At 37.5% G+C, this 20,285-nt stretch overlaps 1 protein-coding gene across 1 annotated transcript in view; it reads left to right on the forward strand.

Moving 5' to 3' along the window:
- The window catches only part of TRPC4 (transient receptor potential cation channel subfamily C member 4), a 497,078-nt gene that overhangs the window by 329,248 nt on the left and 147,545 nt on the right, over positions 1–20,285 (forward strand). Inside the window, exon 5 of the mRNA XM_080659641.1 lies at positions 7,417–7,556. Within this exon, the coding sequence (XP_080515767.1) occupies positions 7,417–7,556 (140 nt within the window). The remainder of the gene's footprint in view (positions 1–7,416; positions 7,557–20,285) is intronic.

Here is a 20,285-nt window from a genome sequence, read left to right on the forward strand (position 1 = left end):
AAATCCAGTGCATGCATCATATTTTATTCAGTTCTGATATATTCATTTCTTCAAAATGGAGGTGGTGGCCATTATCAACTCCCCAATCTTATATAAGCTCTCAAAAGGTATTTATTTATGAAAGAAACTTCAAAGGGAAGCTAGGATGTAAACACCAAATCTAGAACAAAGCAGTGGTCTACAGCAGACTTTATTTTTTCTCTCTCTCTTTATATTCAACTGAATCAGTCTTCATTTGTGTTATTCATTTATATGTAACTTAAAATTAATAAATAAAACTTTATTTAAAATATTAAATAGCCATTGTTACTTTACAATAATTAATGATAAACTGTGATGTCTAATATACTTTTATTTATTCCAAAGTTTGATTGTGAAACTTTTCAAACCTACAGAAAATGTAAATGACATGTACATTAGTGATATATTACCTGTCACCATTATATTACAATTAATATTTTATTTCCCTATTTTTAAACTATCCCTATTTTCAATCATCCATGAACATCAATCTCTCATAAACTTTACTGCCTTCAAATTAAGTTGTAGTATCCTTTTTTAAAATATCTAAAATGTTGATAAATACTTAAGTATCACAAAAATCAAGATATAGGACAGAAGTTGGCAAACTGTGGCCTACAGGCCAAATCTGGCCCATTGACAGCTCTTCTAGTTTCATTGTAACACAGTGTTACCCGATCATCAATTGAAAACCCTAAATTATTTATTCTCTGACACTTTACAGAATACATATGATGGTAGTTGTAGATTTTAATAGATGTTCTTTATCAAATCAAGAAATTTCCCTTCTGCTTATGCTTTGCTGAACATTTTTATCATGATAAATAAATTCTAAAGTTCCCACAAGCTCTAAAATCCAGTATATGCATCATATTTTACATGTTAAATTTTGTCAAATGCATTTTCTGCATGTACTGTGAAGATATTTTCATTTTTCAATAATCTGCTGATGATATATTGATTAATTCTTAAATTTTGAAACAACCTTTTATTCCTAGGAAAACCAGCACTTGGTCATGATTTTTTATCAATGTATATATTACAGTATTTAATGTACTTATGTTTGTTGAGGATTTTTGTGCATATTCATAAGGTTTATGAGTGTGTAGTTCAGTTTTCTTTGTGTTATTTTTGTCTGAATTTTATCAGAATAATACTTGCCTCTTAAATGTTTCTTCACCTTGTATTTTTGTGTTTGATTCACACTGATATTTCTTTCTTAAATGCACAGTAGAATTCAGCACGAAGCAACTGTACCTAAAACTTGGTTAGAAGACTTTTAACTATAAATTCACATTCTTAAATAACTATAGTACAACTCTACATTGTCTTGAATCACTTTAGAAGTTTGTGTCTTTCAGGAAAAATGTCCAATTCATTTAAGTTGCAAAATTTATGAGTACCAAGCTGTTTATTGTATTATCTTTATAAAATCTATATAATCTTTATTGATGGCACTTTTTTTCATTTCTGAAATTGATCATGTATATTTCTCTATTTCTTGACCATCATTCTAGCTAGAGTGTTAACAACTTTGACTATTTCAAATATCTAGATTCAGTTTTTATTGTGTTTTTTTTTTCTCAAGTTCTACATTTTAAAAATCATTGATTAGTGCTGTTATCTTTTTTATTTTCTTTCTTCTGAATGTTTTGGGCTTAATTTCTTCTTTTTTTCACAGCATCATAGTTAAAACTGAGATCACTATTTGAGACACTTATTGTTTTCTAGTAAAGCATTTAGACTTACAAATTTCATTCTAAATACAACAATAGCTACATCATAAATTTATTTGGTTGTATTTTATTTTCAATCAATTCACAACATTTTATTTTTTCATTATCATTTATCCACGCGATGCCCTTTCCCACCTCCACCAATTTCTCTTTGACCAAGAGTTATTAAAGGTGTGTTGTTTAATTGAAAAATACTTGGGCATTTTCCAGATACATTTCATTATTGATTTGTTGTTTATTATGTTGTCATAAAACACACTTTGTATGGTTCCAACTTATATAAGTAGTTGAGGTTTGTCTATAGTCAATAACATAGTCTATCTTTGTAAATGTTCCACATGTAGTTGAAAAAAATATGTGTATTCTGCTGTTGTCAAGTTGTTAATAGTGTTATTTAGGGCTTTTATATCCTTACTAAATTTCTGCCTACTGCTTCCATTGGTTACAGAGAGAAATAAAGTCTCTACCTGTAACTGTACTTTTAGTTTTTATTTCAGTTCTACTAATTATAGTATCTTGCATTATAAGATTATTTGATTAGTTGTATCCATATTTAGGATTGTTCTATCTTCTTAGTGAGTTGACCTTTTTATCCTTACTTTATATCCCTTTACATACCTAGTAACATTTCTTCTGAAATATGTCTACACATATTAATATAGCCCCTGGAGCTTTCTTTTGATTAGTATTTTATGGTATCTTGTTATTTCTTTACATTTAACTTATTGATAAATTGTGGTATAGTTGTAATTTGCATTTTTATCTTCTACAACCATCTGTCTTTTAATAATTATGTTTAAAGCATACATTTCATTCAATATAATTATTGATGAGGATGGATTTAAAACCCACTACAGTACTATCATTTTTCTTATTTGTTACATATGATTTTTGTTGCATTAAAATTTTCTTTTTCTGCCTGTTCATGGATTAATTGAGTAGTTTTTATAACTCCATGTTTATTTACATATCTGGCTCTTTATTAATACACTTAAAATATTTAAAGAGGATTTCCTAGTATTATGAAATTTTAATTTATCACATTCTAAATTCAAATACTATTATTTTGTTTGTATAAGAACTTTATGATAGTATGTTACAAATTCTGCTTTCTCATCTTCTTTGTTAATGTTATATATTTTAGTTTTACATATGTTGTATATGTTATAAAACACAATAAATTGCTACTATTTTTTCTTTAGGTAGTCGATTACATGTTAGAACAATACAAAGTTTTTAAAAATATATTTTATATTTATTTTTACATTAGCGATTTATGGATATAGATTCTCATTTATTTTTATAAACTTAAGCTTCTGTTTAGTATCAAATACCTTTTGCCCAAAATACTGTATATCCCTTAAGCCAGTGGTTCTCAACCTTTCTAATGCCGTGACCCTTTAATATAGTTCCTCATGTTGTGGTGACCCCCAACCATAAAGTTATTTTCATTGCTACTTCATAACTGTAATTTTGCTACTGTTATGAATTGTAATGTAAATATCTGTGTTTTCTGATGTTCTTAGGCTCTACAGCAGCAGGTCTCAACCTGTGGGTCTCAACCTGTCACAACCCACAGGTTGAGAACTGCTGCTGTAGAGCCTAAGACCATCAGAAAACACAGATATTTACATTACAATTCATTAACAGTAGCAAAATTACAGTTATGAAGTAGCAACAAAAATAATTTTATGGTTGGGGGTTAAGCATTTCTTGTAGCATAGGTCTTATGGTAATACACTTGAGTTTTTCATTGTCTAAAAAATGTCTTTTGTTTACCTTCATTTATTAGAACTATTCATTTTGTGTATAGGACTCTGGGTTAATATTTTCCTTTTAGTAATTTAGTGATGTCACTCTGTCCTACATAGTTTCAGACAAGTTTGATATTAGTCTTATTCCTTTGTATGCTGTGTGTCTTTTATTTCCATGCCGTCCCACCCCAATGCCTTCAGTACTTTTTCTTATCTTTTTAAAAACAGTATGACATGATGGATCATGCTGTATGAATGTGTTTGTGTTTTGAGTGTATTGATTCTACCTGTGCAGAAGACTAAACAGAAGTGCATAGCATTTATGCTTGAAAATATAAATGAATCTTCTGCTATAACATTAATGCAGAAATTTGAAGCAAGATAGTCAGGAAATGAGCTGGGTTTGGGTTCTTTGCTGCTACAATTTCAATGCACCATATACTTCTGCTTAGGGTAGTGTATGGACTACATGTCTGTGTCCCCCTCAAATTCATATGTTGAAATCTTGGCTACCATTGTGCATGTATTTGGGGGTAGGGTCTTTGGGAAGCAATATATTATATATATATATATATATATATATATATATATATATATATATATATAGATATGTATTACACACACACACACACACATACACACACACACACACACACACACACTAGAGGCCCGGTGCACGAAATTTGTGCACAGGGGTGTGTGTCCCTCAGCCCAGCCTGCACCCTCTCCAATCTGGGATCCCTCTCACAATCCAGGACTGCTGGCTCCCAACTGCTCGCCTGCCTGCCTTCCTGATTGCCCCTAACCGCTTCTGCCTGCCAGCCTGATCACCCCCTAACCACTCCCCTGCCAGCCTGATTGATGCCTAACTGCTCCCCTGCCAGCCTGTTTTCCCCTAACTGCCCTCCCCTGCAGCCTGGGTCCCTCCCAACTGCCTTTCCCTGCAGGCCTGGTTGCCCCCAACTTCCCTCCACTGCCAGTTTGGTCACCCCTAACTGCCCTCCCCTGCAGACTTGATGGCCCCCAACTGCCCTCCCTTGCAGGCCTGGTCCCTCCCAACTGCCCTCCCCTGCTGGCCATCTTGTGGTGGCCATCTTGTGTCCACATGGGGGCAGGATCTTTGACCACATGGGGGCAGCCATCTTGTGTGTTGGAGTGATGGTCAATCTGCATATTACTCTTTTATTAGATAGGATAGAGGCCTGGTGCACGGGTGGGGGCCAGCTGGTTTGCCCTGAAGGGTGTCCCGGATCAGGGTGGGGGTTCCCTTGGGGCTTGGGGCGGCCTGGGCGAGGGGCCTGTGGTAGTTTGCAGGCCGGCCAGGCCCCCTGGAGACCCAAGCGGAGGCCCTGGTATCTGGGGTTTATTTATCTTTTACAATTGAAACTTTGTAGCCTGGAGCGGAGAGAAGCCTTCTGCTTGCTTCGTGGTGGCAGTCATTTCTGTTGGGATTTATGTATCTTCTATAATTGAAACTTTGTAGCCTTAAGTGGAGGCCTGGGCCAGCCAGGGTGTGCAGAAAGCTTGGCTTCCTCCATCACCAGGGGCAACCCTAGCCTCCTGCTCTTTCCAGCTCCATGGCTGCCGCCATTTCTGTTTGGGTTTATGTATATCCTATCATTGAAACTTTGTAGCCTTGAGTGGAGGCCTAGGCTGGCAAGGGCAGGCGGAAAGCTTGGCTTCCTCCATTGCCAGGGAAACCCAAGCCTCCCTCCTGCTCTTGTGGAGGTAGCCATCTTGGTTGGGTTTATTTGCATATTTGCTCTTGATTGGCTGGTGGGCGTGGCTGGTGGTGTAGCAGAGTGATGGTTAATTTGCATATCACTCTTTTATTAGATAGGATAAGACTAATATACAAAGTGTCCCCTTGGGAGACCCATCGGGAGACTGGGAGTTCGATCTCTTGCTATGATGTGTGCTGACCACCAGGGGGCGGTGTGGAACAAAGGAAGGCCCTGGCCAGCAGCTGGAAGGCCCAGATCAGCCCTGATCACCAGCCAGGCCTAGGGACACTACCCATGCCTGAATTTTGTGCACTGGGCCTCTAGTTAGGTTATGAGAGTGAAGCTATCATAAATAGGATTTGTGCTCTTATAAGAAGAGTCACAGTTCTGGCTTACTCTTTTTCTTCTATGTGAAGATACAAAGAAGAGTCAGCCGTCTGCAATATGGAAAAGGGCTTTCACCAGTGCTGGACCAGGTTAATACCCTGATCTTAGACTTGTAACCTCCAGAACATGATAAATAAATGTCTGCTTTTTATAAGACACCCATTCAATGATAATTTGTTATAGCAGTCTGAAATGTTATAGCAGGTGGGGAAGAGGAATATTAGAATTCCTGTTCCACCAACAGCTTTTGGCTGCTCTGGGTACACCTATTCTTCGAGGGTATGGGTCTCTATCCATACTCTTGCCACTCTTCCAGTGGTTATCAGCTTTTGCACATTGCCTGGTGTCTGTTGACCTGGTGAAGGAGGAGGGGGACAGAAAGGTTTTCTGTTGTCCCAGTCAAGGGAGACTTATGTAGGCCTATACCTGGGCATTGGGGATGGAGTTTCTCAATGATCCACACCTTTCTTCTCATGGCAGTAATCTTTCCAGGTCATGTGCAGAAGTAGGTTTCTTGACCTTCACACTTTGGTAGAAAACCTTTAATAATATTGGTGTAAACCTTAGTCTCAAGGCTGTTTCCTACTTTTCCAGTAGGGCTAATGTGTTTTGTTCCTTAGGGGACAGGAGCATGCCCTTCCCTTAGAATCAGCCTCCTGGGTGCAAATTCCCTTGTGTCTGTGTCCCAGGGGTTCTATCTTATTAAGCTAGCTCACATGTAGCCTTTAGTTTGTTTAAAACATCTTTCTGAAATCTTCTTACTCCTTTGTATAATGCCAGTGTCTCTTACCCCTCCACTCTGCCACAGGTAACCTAATACTCACATTGTGGCTCTTTTTGGAAGAACCTGCTTTTCCTCCAAGTATAGGCCCCTTGGTGTCTTATCTCTTTAGTAGGTTCATGAAAAGATATGTTTTTATAGTTAATGTGACTTTTCTTGCTTTTAGTGTCAAACAGATGTGAAGCTCTGTGCTACACATTTGACTTTCCAAGCTATCATTTTTTTAAAGAATCTCATTGTTTGCTTGTATTACTGTACTTATGAAATTATATTTATTCTTTTAATATTTCCTGATTATAGATACTTTGATATATCCTTCTCATTTTTAGGCTATAAAAACAGATTTACAAAATTTTATTAAGATTATGAAAATAGAGTAATGACATATAGTGATATTTTACAAGTACTTCTTAGATTGAAATAAACAAAACACATTTCCTATACAAAATATGACCATAATAAAGAAAAGTGATTTTTATTTTTTCTGGTTGTAGCTTTAAAGCTATCACACATTTTAATGAAGTACCACGAATGTTATAGTTACCTTTTGTCTACACCTGAAATCAGATCTTCAAGGTGCTAATTGCTTACAAAAGCACAACAAAGTAACCTTTTAATGGTATTAAGCTGGATATGTGTAGTAGATACACTCTTTTTTACTTGGGATGAAGAATGTCTTAAAATATTTGTTTACAAATAAATGTTATATTTTCTGTAAAAATATATAATTAAAGAGAAATTACAGTTTGATTAAAAATGTCACATTCTTATGAATTTTTCAAATACTATGTAAAAGAAAGTGAAGCTTCCCTAACAGCATTTTTTTTACAATTAGCTGAGAGTCCTGAAATCTGTCTGGGATTCAATATTATTACCTCTAGTAATAGATGCTGTATCTAGTATAACTACATGGTCTCTTATAGCTCCAAGATTTTATACTTCCTAAATTGTAAATCTTTTTTTAGTAATTTGATTGAAAATTACACTGACAATAAACCTCTTTACAATTGCAGGTTTCATATGGGGAGAAATAAAACAAATGTGGGATGGCGGACTTCAAGATTATATCCATGATTGGTGGAATCTAATGGATTTTGTGATGAACTCCTTATATTTAGCAACAATCTCCTTGAAAATTGTTGCATTTGTAAAGGTAACTATTGTTTATGTTGTTGTAATGCATAAATTCTGATAAATATTGAATTTATACCTTCAATCGCTATAAATTTTATTAATATTGTTACTTAGAGCAGTGGTCGGCAAACTCATTAGTCAACAGAGCCAAATATCAACAGTACAACAACCAAAATTTTTTTGATAGCCAAATTTTTTAAACTTAAACTTCTTCTAACGCCACTTCTTCAAAATAGACTCACCCAGGCCATGGTATTTTGTGGCAGAGCCACACTCACGGAGCCAAAGAGCCGTATGTGGCTCACGAGCCACAGTTTGCCGACCACGGACTTAGAGTATCATTTATCTGTATGTGATATTCATCACCATATGACATAAATGATAGATAAGTATAAACTACATAGATAATGCATAATTTATAATCATAGAAAAAATTTAAAGAGCAGTTAGAAGTTGTCACACAATTTTCTTGTATCTAAATTGAATGATGCCTCAAAATTATTCACAGTAATTTCTCTTGTTTCTAATCCTATCAATTTCTAATGAAATTCTATCTCAAGCACTTTAAATTTTGGCAAAAATATCTATTTTTATCAGTTATAACTAACTGATAAAATTACATAGACAAATCAAAATATTACTCTTTCAAACCACTGAAATTAGTATTTCACTTTAAACTAACATAGCTTTATATTATTAGAGCAGAATGTATATATTTTTCTCCTCATGCCATTCAACATGACAGTGCTTGAAATCTCACAAACTCATTACTCCCCCAGAATCTATACAACATCAATATTATCCCAAATTACATAACTTATGTAAAACAATTTTTGTTCTGCAATGACAATTGGGATTATTTTGTATTTGAGGGGTTGTTTTTCAAACCAAAGTATTGTCATCTCCTTTTTGCTGCCTTTCTTTTTTCCTCTTTTCTCTCTCTGTTTTTAAAATTTTATTTTATTTTATTTTTGACAGTAATACAGATATCCCCCAACCTCCTCCTCTTACCCTCTCCTCCCAGCCTCTGCTCCACCATAGGCCTTCATCACACTATTGTTTGTGTCCATTGGTTATGCATATATATGTATATAGTATTTTGTTAATCTCTCCCTGTCTCTCCCACTCCACTCTGAGATATGTCAATCTGTTCCATGCCTCTATGTCTCTAAAATTATTTTGTTTGTCAGTTTATTATGTTCATTAGACTCCACGTATAAGTGAGATCATGTGATATTTGTCTTTCTCTGACTGGCTTATTACACTCAGCATAATACTCTCCAGGTTCATCCATGCTGACACAAGAGGTAAAAATCCTTTTATTTTACAGCTGCATAGTATTCCATATTGTAAATGTACCACTGCTTTTATATCCATTCATATACTGGTGGGCACTTGGGCTGTTTCCAGATCTTAGCTATTATAAATAATGCTGTTATAAACATAGGGGTGCATATATTTTTTCTGATTGGTGTTTCAAGATTCTTAGGATATATTCCAAGAAGTGGGACCACTGAGTCAAATGGCAGTTCTATTTTTAATTTTTTAATTTAAAAATATATTTTTTATTGATTTCAGAGAGGAAAAGAGAGGGAAATATAGAAACAACAATGATGAGAGAGAATCATTGATCACTGCTTCCTGAACGCCCCCTACCAGGGATCAAGCCTACACCTTAGGCATGTGCCCTGGCCGGGAATCGAACCCTGACCTCCTGGTTCATAGGTCAACGCTCAACCACTGAGCCACACTGGCAAGGCCCATTTTTATTTTTTTGATGAAACTCCATAAGAAGAGTCAGAGTTCTGGGTACACCTATTCTTCCACAGTGGCTGCATCAGTCTGCATTCCCACCATCGGAGAACTAAATGCTCAACACCACTAATCATCAGAGAGATGCAAATTAAAGCAATCTATATTTTAAGAATGGAGACATTATTTGGTCATTTTTCTATTAGTATTGAGGTTAATGCCCTTGAAAACTTTAAGAGAGCAGAAGGTGGTATCTTAACTAAGGAGGTTATGAATCTATCTAGGAAATGGCCAGTCTGTTTTTAAGTGCATATCTGTCCAACCCCTCTTTTCTCTGTAATGATCCTTAAGTAAGTATATCTATAAAATTGTTTGTGACATTGCTACTAAAATATAACATGTCCACTTTATGTGGCCCCATGCAGTTATAAAATTCTGGTATTATATGACTATAGCAGTTTTTCTAAAACTTTCAGGTACATAAGGATAACCTGGAGAGCTTGCAAAAACACAGAATTCTTTCCTTCATCCCCAGAAATTCTATGTAGGAGTATTAAGGAGGGGCCTAAATTTTCATTTCTAGCAAACTCACCAGGTGATGCTGATATAGCTGGTATAAGGGAGACACTTTGAATAGTACTGGGTTGTATAAGTCTATTCAACAGCTCATAGCAGTATGACATTGATTTCAAAATGGATCTCTCTCATATATTTATTAATATAATATTTATACAAATATATTAATATATTTTATATATTACTATAGTGCATATATTTCCACATGTAAGAATTCTGTATATTACAAATACATAAATTAATGCATACTTGTGAGTTTTTTGCCTCAATGCTTTTAGATATGAGATTTTAATTTTATTTTAAATGTAAATTCTTCATGTGCAACATCTATTTTAATATTAAAATATAAACATTGTTTTTAATACTATGCCAAAGGAAATTTATGTTTAAAATTTAACTCAACCACCCCAACTGATGAAGAAGGGGAAGAGGTGGGAAAAGGGGAAATGGAAAAATACACAGAAATTACCTCAGATGATGATGATACAAATAACTTGGAATCTTCAGAAATATGTAGTTTATTACTTTGGTCATAAGAGTTCAGCTATAATTTTAAATATAAGTAATGAATTGTTCTTTCTTAATGGTTAATTTCTTCATCAGTTTATAATGTTCTTTATATTCCACAAATGAGTGAGATCAAGTGGTATTTGTCTTTCACTAACGGGCTTATTTCACTTAGCATAATGCTCTCCATGCTGTTGCAAATGGTAAGAAATCCTTCTTTTTTACAGCAGTGTAGTATCCCATTGTGTAGATGTACAACGGTTTTCTATCCACTCATCTGCTGATGGGCATGTAGGCTGTTTCCAAATCTTAGCTATTGTAAATTGTGCTGCTATGAACATGGGGGTGCATATATCCTTTCTGATTGGTGTTTCTGTTTTCTTGAGATATATTCCTAGAAGTGGTATTACTGGGTCAAATGTGAGTCCCATTTTTAATTTTTTGAGAAAACACCATATTGTTTTCCACCAGTGGTTGCACCAGTTTGCATTCCCACCAGCAGTGAAGGAGGGTTCCTCTTTCTCCTCACCCTCTCCAGCACTTGTCATTTGTTGATTTGTTGATAATAGCCATTCTAACAGGTGTGAGATGGTACCTCATTGTTGTTTTGATTTGCATCTCTCAGATGATTAGTGACTTTGAGCATGTTTTCATATGTCTCTTGGCTATCTGTATGTCCTCCTTCAAAAAGTGTCTATTTAGATCCTTTGCCCATTTTTTGATTGGATCATTTATCTTCCTTTTGTTAACTTGTATGAGTTCCCTGTAAATTTTGGAGATTAAACCCTTATCAGAGTTTATGGTTATGGATTCTTTTGCTCTACAGAAGCATTTTATTTTGATGTACTCTCATTTGTTTATTTTCTTCTTAGTTTCCATTGCCCTAGGAGCTGTATCAGTAAAGATATTGCTACATCAGATGTCTGCTATTTTGGTGCCTATGGCTTCTTCGAAGATTTTTATGGTTTCCTCTCTTACCTATAAGTCCTTTATGCATTTTGAGTTTATTTCTGTGTATGGTGTAAGTTGGTGGTCTAGTTTCATATTTTTGCAAGTATCTGTCCAATTTTCCCAACACCATTTATTGAAGAGACTGTCTTGACTCCATTGTATGCTCTTACCTTCTTTTTCAAATATTAATTGAGCATAATGGCTTGTGTCAATTTCTGGATTCTCTGTTCTTTTCCACTGTCCTATATGTCTGTTCTTGTGCCAGCACCAGACAGTTTTGAGAACAGTGGCTTTGTAGTTTAGCTTGATATCTGGTATTGTGATCCCTCCAACATTGTTCTTCTTTCTCAGGATTGCTGCAGCTATTTTGGGTCTTTTTTATTCCAGATGAATTTTTGGAGAGTTTGTTCTAGGTCTTTGAAGTATGCCATTAGTATTTTAATGGGGATTGCACTGAATTTATAGATTGCGTTGAGTAGAATGGACAATTTAATGATGTTGCTTCTACCACTCCATGAACTTGGTTTATTCTTCCATTTGTTCATGACTTCTTCTATTTCTTTTTTCAGCATCCTGAAATTTTCTGAGTACAGTTCCTTTATCTCCTTGGTTAAATTTATTCCTAAGTATTTTAATGTTTTTGTTGCAATTGTAAATGGGATTGGTTTTTTAGAGTCTCTTTCTGTAAGTTCATTATTGGTGGATAGAAAAGCCATAGACTTCTGGGTGTTAATTTTGTATCCTGCTACATTATCAAATTCATTTAATAAGTCTAGTAGTGTTCTGATGGAGTCTTTGGGGTTTTCTATGTTCAATATCATGTCATCTGCAAATAAGGACAATTTTAATCCTTCTTTTCCCATTTGGATGCCTTTTATTTCTTCTTCTTGTCTGATTGCAATGGCTGGTACTTCCAGTACTATGTCGAACAGGAGTGGTGAGAGTGGGCATTCTGTCTTGTTCCTGTTCTTAGGGGAATGGTTTTAGATTTTGCCCATTGAGTTTAATGTTGGCTGTGGGTTTGTTACATATGGCTTTTATTATGTCGAGGTATGATCCTTCTATTCCCACCTGTCTGAGAGTTTTTATCAAGAAAAGGTGTTGGATTTTGTCAAATAATTTTTCTGCATCAATGGATATGATTATATTGTTTTTATCTCTCAGTTTGTTCATGTGGTGTATCACATTTATTGATTTGCGGATATTGTAACTTTCTTGCATCCTCAAAATAAATCCCACTTGGTCATGGTGTATGATCTTTCTAATATAATGCTGGATTCAATTTGCTAGAATTTTGTTGATAATTTTGGTGTCTATGTTCATGAGGGATGTTGTCCTGTAATTCTCTTTCACAGTATTGTCTTTATTTGATTTTGGGATTAGGGTAATGCTGGCTTTGTAGAACGAGCTTGGAAGTGTCCATTCCTCTTGAATTTTTTGGAATAGTGTGAAGAAGATAAGTTTTATTTCTTCTTTGAATGTTTGATAAAACTCCCTCATAAAGCCATCTGGTCCAGGGCTTTTGTTTGTTGGAAGTTTTTTGACTACTGCTTCAATTTCCTCAATAGTTATTGGCCTATTCAGATTTTTTTTTATTCCTCCTGGTTATGTTTTGGAAGGTCGTAATTTTCTAGGAATAGGTCCATTTCTTCTAGGTTGACCAATTTGTTGGAATAGAGTCGCTCATAGTATTTTTTTACAATTCTTTATATATCTGTAGGGTCTGTTGTTATTTTGCCTCTTTCGTTTCTGATTTTGTTTATTTCGGTTCTCTCCCTTTGCTTCTTGGTGAGCCTGGTTAGAGGTTCATCAATCTTGTTTTTCCTTTCAAAGAAGCAGCTCTTGGTTTCATTGAACTTTTGGGTGTTTGTTTTGTTTTGTTTTGTTTGTGTGTGTGTGTGTGTGTGTGTTTGTCTCTATGTCATTTATTTCCACTCTGATCTTTATTATTTCCTTCCTTCTGCTCACTCTGGGCTTTTCTTCTTGCTCTCTTTCCAGTTCTTCAGGTTGCAGAGTTAGATGGTTTATTACCAGTTTTTCTTGTTTTTTGAGGTAGGCCTGTAATGCTATAAACTTCCCTCTCAGGACTGCTTTCACTGTGTCCCATTGATTTTGGATTGTCATGTTTTCATTGTCGATTGTTTTCAGGATTTAAAAAAAAAATCTTTATTGTTCAGATTATTATAGATGTTCCTCTTCTCCCACCATAACTCCCCTCCACCTGGTTTCCACCCCACTCCAGGCCTCCCCCTGCACTGACCTCGTCCATAGGTGTAAGCTCTTTGTCCAATCTCTTCCCACACCCCCCACATCCCTTTCCCCCTGAGAATTGTCAGTCTGCTCCTTTTCCATGCCCCTGATTCTATTACATTCACCAGTCTGTTCTGTTCATCGGGTTTTTTATTCATTTGATTTTTAGGTTCACTTGCTGATAGACATGTATTTGTTGTCACTTTGTTGTTCATAATTTTTTTATCTTTACCTTTTTCTTCTTCTTCCTCTTCTTAGAGAATACCCTTCAGCATTTCATATAATACTGGTTTGGTAGTGATGAACTCCTTTTGCTTTTTCTTGTCTGTGAAGCTCTTTATCTGACCTTCAATTCTAAATGATAGCTTTGCTGGGTAGAGTAATATTGGTGGTAGATTCTTGTTATTCATCACTTTGAATATTTCTTGCCACTCCCTTCTGGCCTGCATAGTTTCTGTTGAGAAATCAGCTGACAGTCATATGGGTACTCCCTTGTAGGTAACTAACTGTTTTTCTCTTGCTGCTTTTAAGATTCTCTCTTTGTATTTTTCCCTTGGCATTTTAATTATGATGTGACTTGGTGTGGTCCTCTTTGGATTCCTCCTGTTTGGGGTTCTCTGCACTTCCTGGACTTGTAAGTCTTTTTCTTTCACCAGGTTGGGGAACATATCTATCATTATTTCTTCAAATAGGTTTTCAATATCTTGCTCTCGCTCTTCTTCTGGCACCCCCATAATTTGGATGTTGGTACACTTGAAGTTGTTCCAGAGGCTCCTTACACTATAATCATATTTTTGGATTCTTTTTTCTTTTTGCTTTTCCAGTTGGGTGTTTTTTGCTTCTTTGTATTTCAAAACTTTGACTTGATTCTTGGGATCCTCTAGTCTGCTGTTGAATCTCTGTATATTATTCTTTATTTCAGTCAGCATATGCTTAATTTCTGATTGGTCCTTTTCCATATCATTGAAGGTCTCACTAAATTTCTCAGAGGTTTCTAAAAGATTCTTGAGTAACCTTATAACCGTGGTTTTGAACTCTATATCCAGTATTTTGCTTTCCTCCATTTCTTTCATTTGTGACTTGTTTCTTTGTCTTCACATTTTGGCTGCTTCCCTGTGTTTGTTTCTATGTACTGGGTAGCTGCTCAGTCTCCTTGAGTTGATAGAGTGGCCTGGTGTGGTAGGTGTCCTATAGGGCCCAGGGGCTCAGCCTTCCCAATCACCTGAGATAGATGCTCTTGGTGCACCCCTTTGTGGGCTGTTTGCACAGTCTTGTAGTTAACCCTTGATTGCTGTTGGTATCACTGGGAGGAACTGATCTCCAGGCCAATTGGCTGTGATGACCAGCTGTGTCTACATTGGAAGATCTGTTGTGCAGGAGACACCCTTATGGAGCAGGACTTTGGTGCTCACTGAGTCTGCCCCTTGCATGTGTCTCTTATGGATGTGAAGAGTTGTAATCCAGTATCGTCTTACTCTGACCACTGGGTGCACTGGCTCTTGGATCTCCAAGGAGGAGCAAGGTCAGCCACTGTCTGGGGCCATCCAGCAGGAGCTACAGAAAGATCTTCAGATTCCTCCTCTTTGTTTGGGGTTTAAAAGTGCCCAGACAAGGCCCAGCTGTGAAGCAAGGCAGGCTGCTGCTGCCTAGCCTTGGGCCTTCTTTTGGAAGCTCTGGGGCTCTCTGACCCAGCTGCAGTTTGACAGGTTTTAGGTGGAGAAAGGATAGGACATTCACATGCAAAAGCCTCTGCACACAGCTTGGGTAGGGTTGTAAATTGGGTGGGGAGGGGTCTCTGGGAATCACCAGGGTGTAGCAAACAACAATGGCTGCCAGTCAGCCCTGCACCAGTGAGGTCCCTGGGTTTCCGTATCCTGCACCCCCGTGCAGGAACAATGATTGCTGCAAGCACCTCTGAGAGAAAGCCACCCTCATGTTCTGGCCCAATGCCAGACAGTCCAGTTTCTCCCCATATGTGTCTGGGTCCCCCAGAGTCTTGCCCGGAATTGGAGTTCAGAGCAAGTGGGAGCTTATGTCTCCCTCCCAATTAAAAGAGCAGCACATCCAGTGCCTCTTACCAGTCTTAATGCACTTTCTTCACCACTCTAGTTGTGGAACTTCCACACAGCCAGCTTTCCTGCGGTTCTGGGTAGTAGTTGTTCTGCCTTTTAGTTGTAATTTTGATGTGGTTGTGAGAGACAGCAAGTATAGGTGTTTACCTATGCCGCCATCTTGGTTCTCCCTGCCAGGATGTCTTTAATTTCTTCTTTGATCTCTTTGGTAACCCACTCATTGTTTAATAGTATGCTATTCAGCCTCCAAGTGTTTGAATTTTTGTGATTGTTTTTATTGTAGTTGATTTCCAATTTTATGCCATTGTGATCTGAGAAGATGCTTGATATGATTTTAATCATCTTGAATTTGGAGACCCAATATGTGGTCTATCTTTGAAAATGTCCCATGTGTGCTTGAGAAGAATGTATATTTTGTAGTTTTGGGGTGGAATGTTCTAAAGATGTGGATTAAGTCCACCTGATCTAGTGAGTTGTTTAGGATTGCTGTTTCTTTGCTAATTTTAGTCTAGAGGATTTATCCAGTGATGTTAATGGGATATTAAAGTCTCCTACTATAATTGTATTGCTGTCAATCTCTCCCCTGATATCTTACAGAAGGTGTTGTTTTTTTTAATATATATTTGGGTGCTCCTGTATTAGGTGCCTATATGTTTACCAGAGTTATATCCTCTTGTTGTATTGATCCCTTTAGAATTATGAATTGGCCTTCCTTATTTCTTGTTATGGTCTTCACTTTGAGGTCTATTTTGTCAGATATAAGTAATGCTACCCCAGATTTTTTTTTTTTTCATTTCAATTTGCCTGATAGATATTTTTCCATCCCTCCACTTCCAGTCTGTGTGAGTCCCTTGTTCTGAGGTGGGTCTCCTGTAGACAACGTATGTATGGGTCATGTTTTCTTACCCATTCAGTCACTCGATGTCTTTTGATTGGATCATTTACATTTAATGTTATTATTGATAGGAACTTGTTTGTAGCCATTTCTGTACTTTATCCCTGTGTTCCTTCCTCACATTCTATTTCTCCTTTTTACAGCATTCCCTTTAGCATTTCTTGCATTACTGGCTTGGTAGTGATAAACTCCCTTAGCATATTTTTTCTTTTTTTTTTTTTTTTTTTTGCGAATCTTCCAATTTCCCCCTCAATTTTGATTGATAGACTTGCTGGATAGAGTATTCTTGGATTCAGTCCTTTGCTTTGCATCACTTTGTATACGTCATTCCATTGCCTTCTAGCTTGGTGTATTTCTAATTGAGAAATCATTTGATAATCTGATGGGGGATCCTTATAGGCAACTCTCCATCTTTCTCTTGCAGCCTTTAAGATTCTCTCTTTGTTGTTAACCTTTGCCATTGTAATTATGACATGTCTTGGTGTGGATCTTTTGGGATTCATCTTGCTTTGGACTCTCTGTACTTGTGTGACTTTTTTCTTCCCCATATCTGGAAAGTTTTCTGTCATTATTTCTTCAAATAGATTACCTAATCCTTGCTACTCTTCTTGTCCTTCTGGCACCCTTATTATACGTATGTTACTTCATTCTATGTTTCCCAAAGCTCCCTTAGGTTCTCCTCCTGCTTTTTAATTTTTTTCTCCAGTTGGTGTTCAGATTGGGCTTGTTTCTCTACCTTATCTTCTAACTCACTAATTCGGTCTTCCACTTCTTCTAGTCTACTGTTGAAACCTTCCATAGCATTTTTCATTGTAGCTATATCACTTTTGATTTCTTCCTGATTTTTGCATAGGTTGTTGATTTTCTCATCCATCTGTTTTATGAACTGTGACCATTACAGGCATTCCTCAGGTTACATTGGACTTGGCGTATGTTGTTTTGTGGTTATGTCGCCATCTCCCATTTATTTATAAAAAAAAAAATGTTCTGTCATTTTGACGTAGGTACATATGTGCTTTATGTTTTTTATTATTTATTTACCACAAGTAAAGGTCAGGAATTGTTATCTTTCTTTTAATTTTTTTTTTTTTTTTTTACTGTTTCACTTCATTACTGCTGTGAATGTGCTCCATGTGAGTGACGTAGGTGCTTATGTAGGTGGGTTCTGATTTGCAGCTAAAATCACGTTACATCGCCCCGTAGGAACAGATCTTCAATATAACCCAAGGACCTACTGTACTCTCAATTCTTTTTCTGTCATACTGCATGCTTCTATTTCATTTATTTCTTTTCTTGGTGATTCCTCTTTTTTTTAATATATTTTATTGATTTTTTACAGAGATGCAGGGAGAGGAATAGAGAGTTAGAAACATCGATGAGAGAGAAACATCGGTCAACTGCCTCCTGCACACCTCCTACTTGGGATGTGCTCACAGCCAAGGTACATGCCCTTGACTGGAATCGAACATGAGACCTTTCAGTCCTCAGGCTGATGCTCTATCAGCCAAACCGGTTAGGTTGGTGATTCCTTTTTCTTTCCTCTGGGAATTGTTTCGTTGTCTCCCCATGCTAACTATCACCAGAAGGTCCAAACGCCGAGTTGCAGGGGCCTGAGCCATGTGCAGTGGGAGCATTGCACCACCCAAGTGTCACTGAAGAGCTCCAACTGGAGATGTGTGGCTGCTGTGGGTCAGTGAGTGCCACGTGTGCTGAGAATTAGAGTCACCAACACTCAGTGTGGCCTCATGCATTCACCTAGAATCAGGGACCCAACAGGCGCTGTGCTGAAAAAGTATTTGTAGGCATGCACTGAAAATCAGAGTCCCCTAGCACACACCAGGAGTCAGAGTCCCAGTGTGCATGCACCAAGAATCGAGTATCAGAGTCTCTGTCCCTTGGTACAGCCTCACACTGAGAATCAGGGTCCCTGTGTGCACCTGCACTGAGAATCAGATATCCTGTGTGCGCATGATGAGAAACAGTCTCGGCATGTGCACACTGAGAGTCAAATCACTGGTGCTCAGTGCTGCCTTTTGGGGCAGTGGGTTCAGGAGGCATGTGCGCTGCAAAGGTGCCACTGTGGTGTCCGGCGATTGGCAGCTTTGGACTGGGAAGACTCAGTTTTTGCTGCTGGACCTTGCGCCCTTGGTTGGATTCACACATACCCAGCAGTGGCTCACAGTTTGCCAGGGCAGAGCACTCAGAGGAGCCCTCAAGCTGAAGCTGCATGACCTGTGGTGTTTGTGGTCAGGCAGCCAGGAAGGGGGTAGTCCAATTTCTACTGCCAGGGCCATGTGCCCTTTTTTGGATATGAGCACACCCAGTGGGGGTTCACAGAAGCACCCAAGAGCCACCTTTGGGGCAGTGGGATCAGGAGGCCTTCACACTGGAAAGGCATGACTGTGGTGTCTGGAGGTCAGCAGCCAGCAAGGGGGAAGTCCCTCTCATTGCTGTGGGAGCTGTGCACCCTTGGAGGTGGAAGTACTAGGGTCTGCAGGTCTGCAGGTGGGACAGCAGGATTTTGGCTGGAGTGGCTGCATGGTCATGGACAGTGTCCAAGGCCAGTCTGGATGGTGGTGCTGATGAGTTCCTAGAAGAGGCTGCTCTCCCCTTCAAGATGGTGAGGGCTCCATGCCTGAGCCCCATGGCCCAGGTAGTGCTCACAGCAGTGGTAGGTGCTCCCTGTCCAGGAGAGCTTGGTCTGCCAGCCTCTGATACTCCTGCTGGATTTAACTGTCCCTCACTCACTCATACACACACCACACACATCCACACACTCTCCTTTTACCCCCTCACTCACTCACATCCTCTCCCTCACTTCCATCCTGTCAGCCGCCCTGTAAAATGTTTTAAATCGCTTTATAAAACAAAGCCTATATTTTAAAACCTAGGCTAAAGGTATATATAAATAACAGGAGAAACATTAAAAAGCAAAATTTAAAACGATGAAATCAAGAGATAATTACTAAATGTTTATATCTCTACTTATAATAGTCCCCCTTATCTGCAGTTTTGCTTTCTGTGGTTTTAGTTACCCACTGTCAGCCACAGTCTGAAAATATTAAATGAATAATTCCAGAAAGAAACAGTTTATGTTATAAATTGTGTGCTGTTCTGAGTAGCATGATAAAATATCACACTGTCCAGCTCCATCCTGCCTACATATGAATTACTCCTTTGTCCAGGAGTGTCTCCGCATTGTATGTGCTCCCCACCATTAGTCACTTAGTAAAAATCTTGGTTATCAGATCTGTTGTCATGGTATCACAGCACTTGTATTCAGGTAACCCTTATTTTACTTAATAATGACCCCAAAATCATTCATATAGTTTTCATTATAGTATACTGTTATAATGGTTCTCATTTGTAATTGTTGTTTATCTCTTACTGTGCCTAATTTATAAATTAAACTTTATCATAGGTATACATGTGTATAGCAAAAAAATATATAGTATATATAGGTTTGGGTACTATCTGTGGTTTCTAGCATCTACTGAGTACCTTGAAACATCTCCCTGGTGGATAAGGAGGAAGTGCTATATTCCTGACAAAAAACAAGGTTTTTGGATCAGGGAACAAACAAGTTATTTACTTACATGACAATCTTAGTGTTGGTTCCCTATGCTTCATTCCCTCAAAGGGCAGACATACCCTTTGTATACAAGAGTTTGTGATGTGGGAGAGGAACTAGAAAATTATGAATCTCATACTATAGCTGTGCCAGCTGCCCACCTTAACTTCAAAA

This window comes from Plecotus auritus, assembly GCF_963455305.1.
Source record: "Plecotus auritus genome assembly, chromosome: 3".
Taxonomy (NCBI): domain Eukaryota; kingdom Metazoa; phylum Chordata; class Mammalia; order Chiroptera; family Vespertilionidae; genus Plecotus; species Plecotus auritus.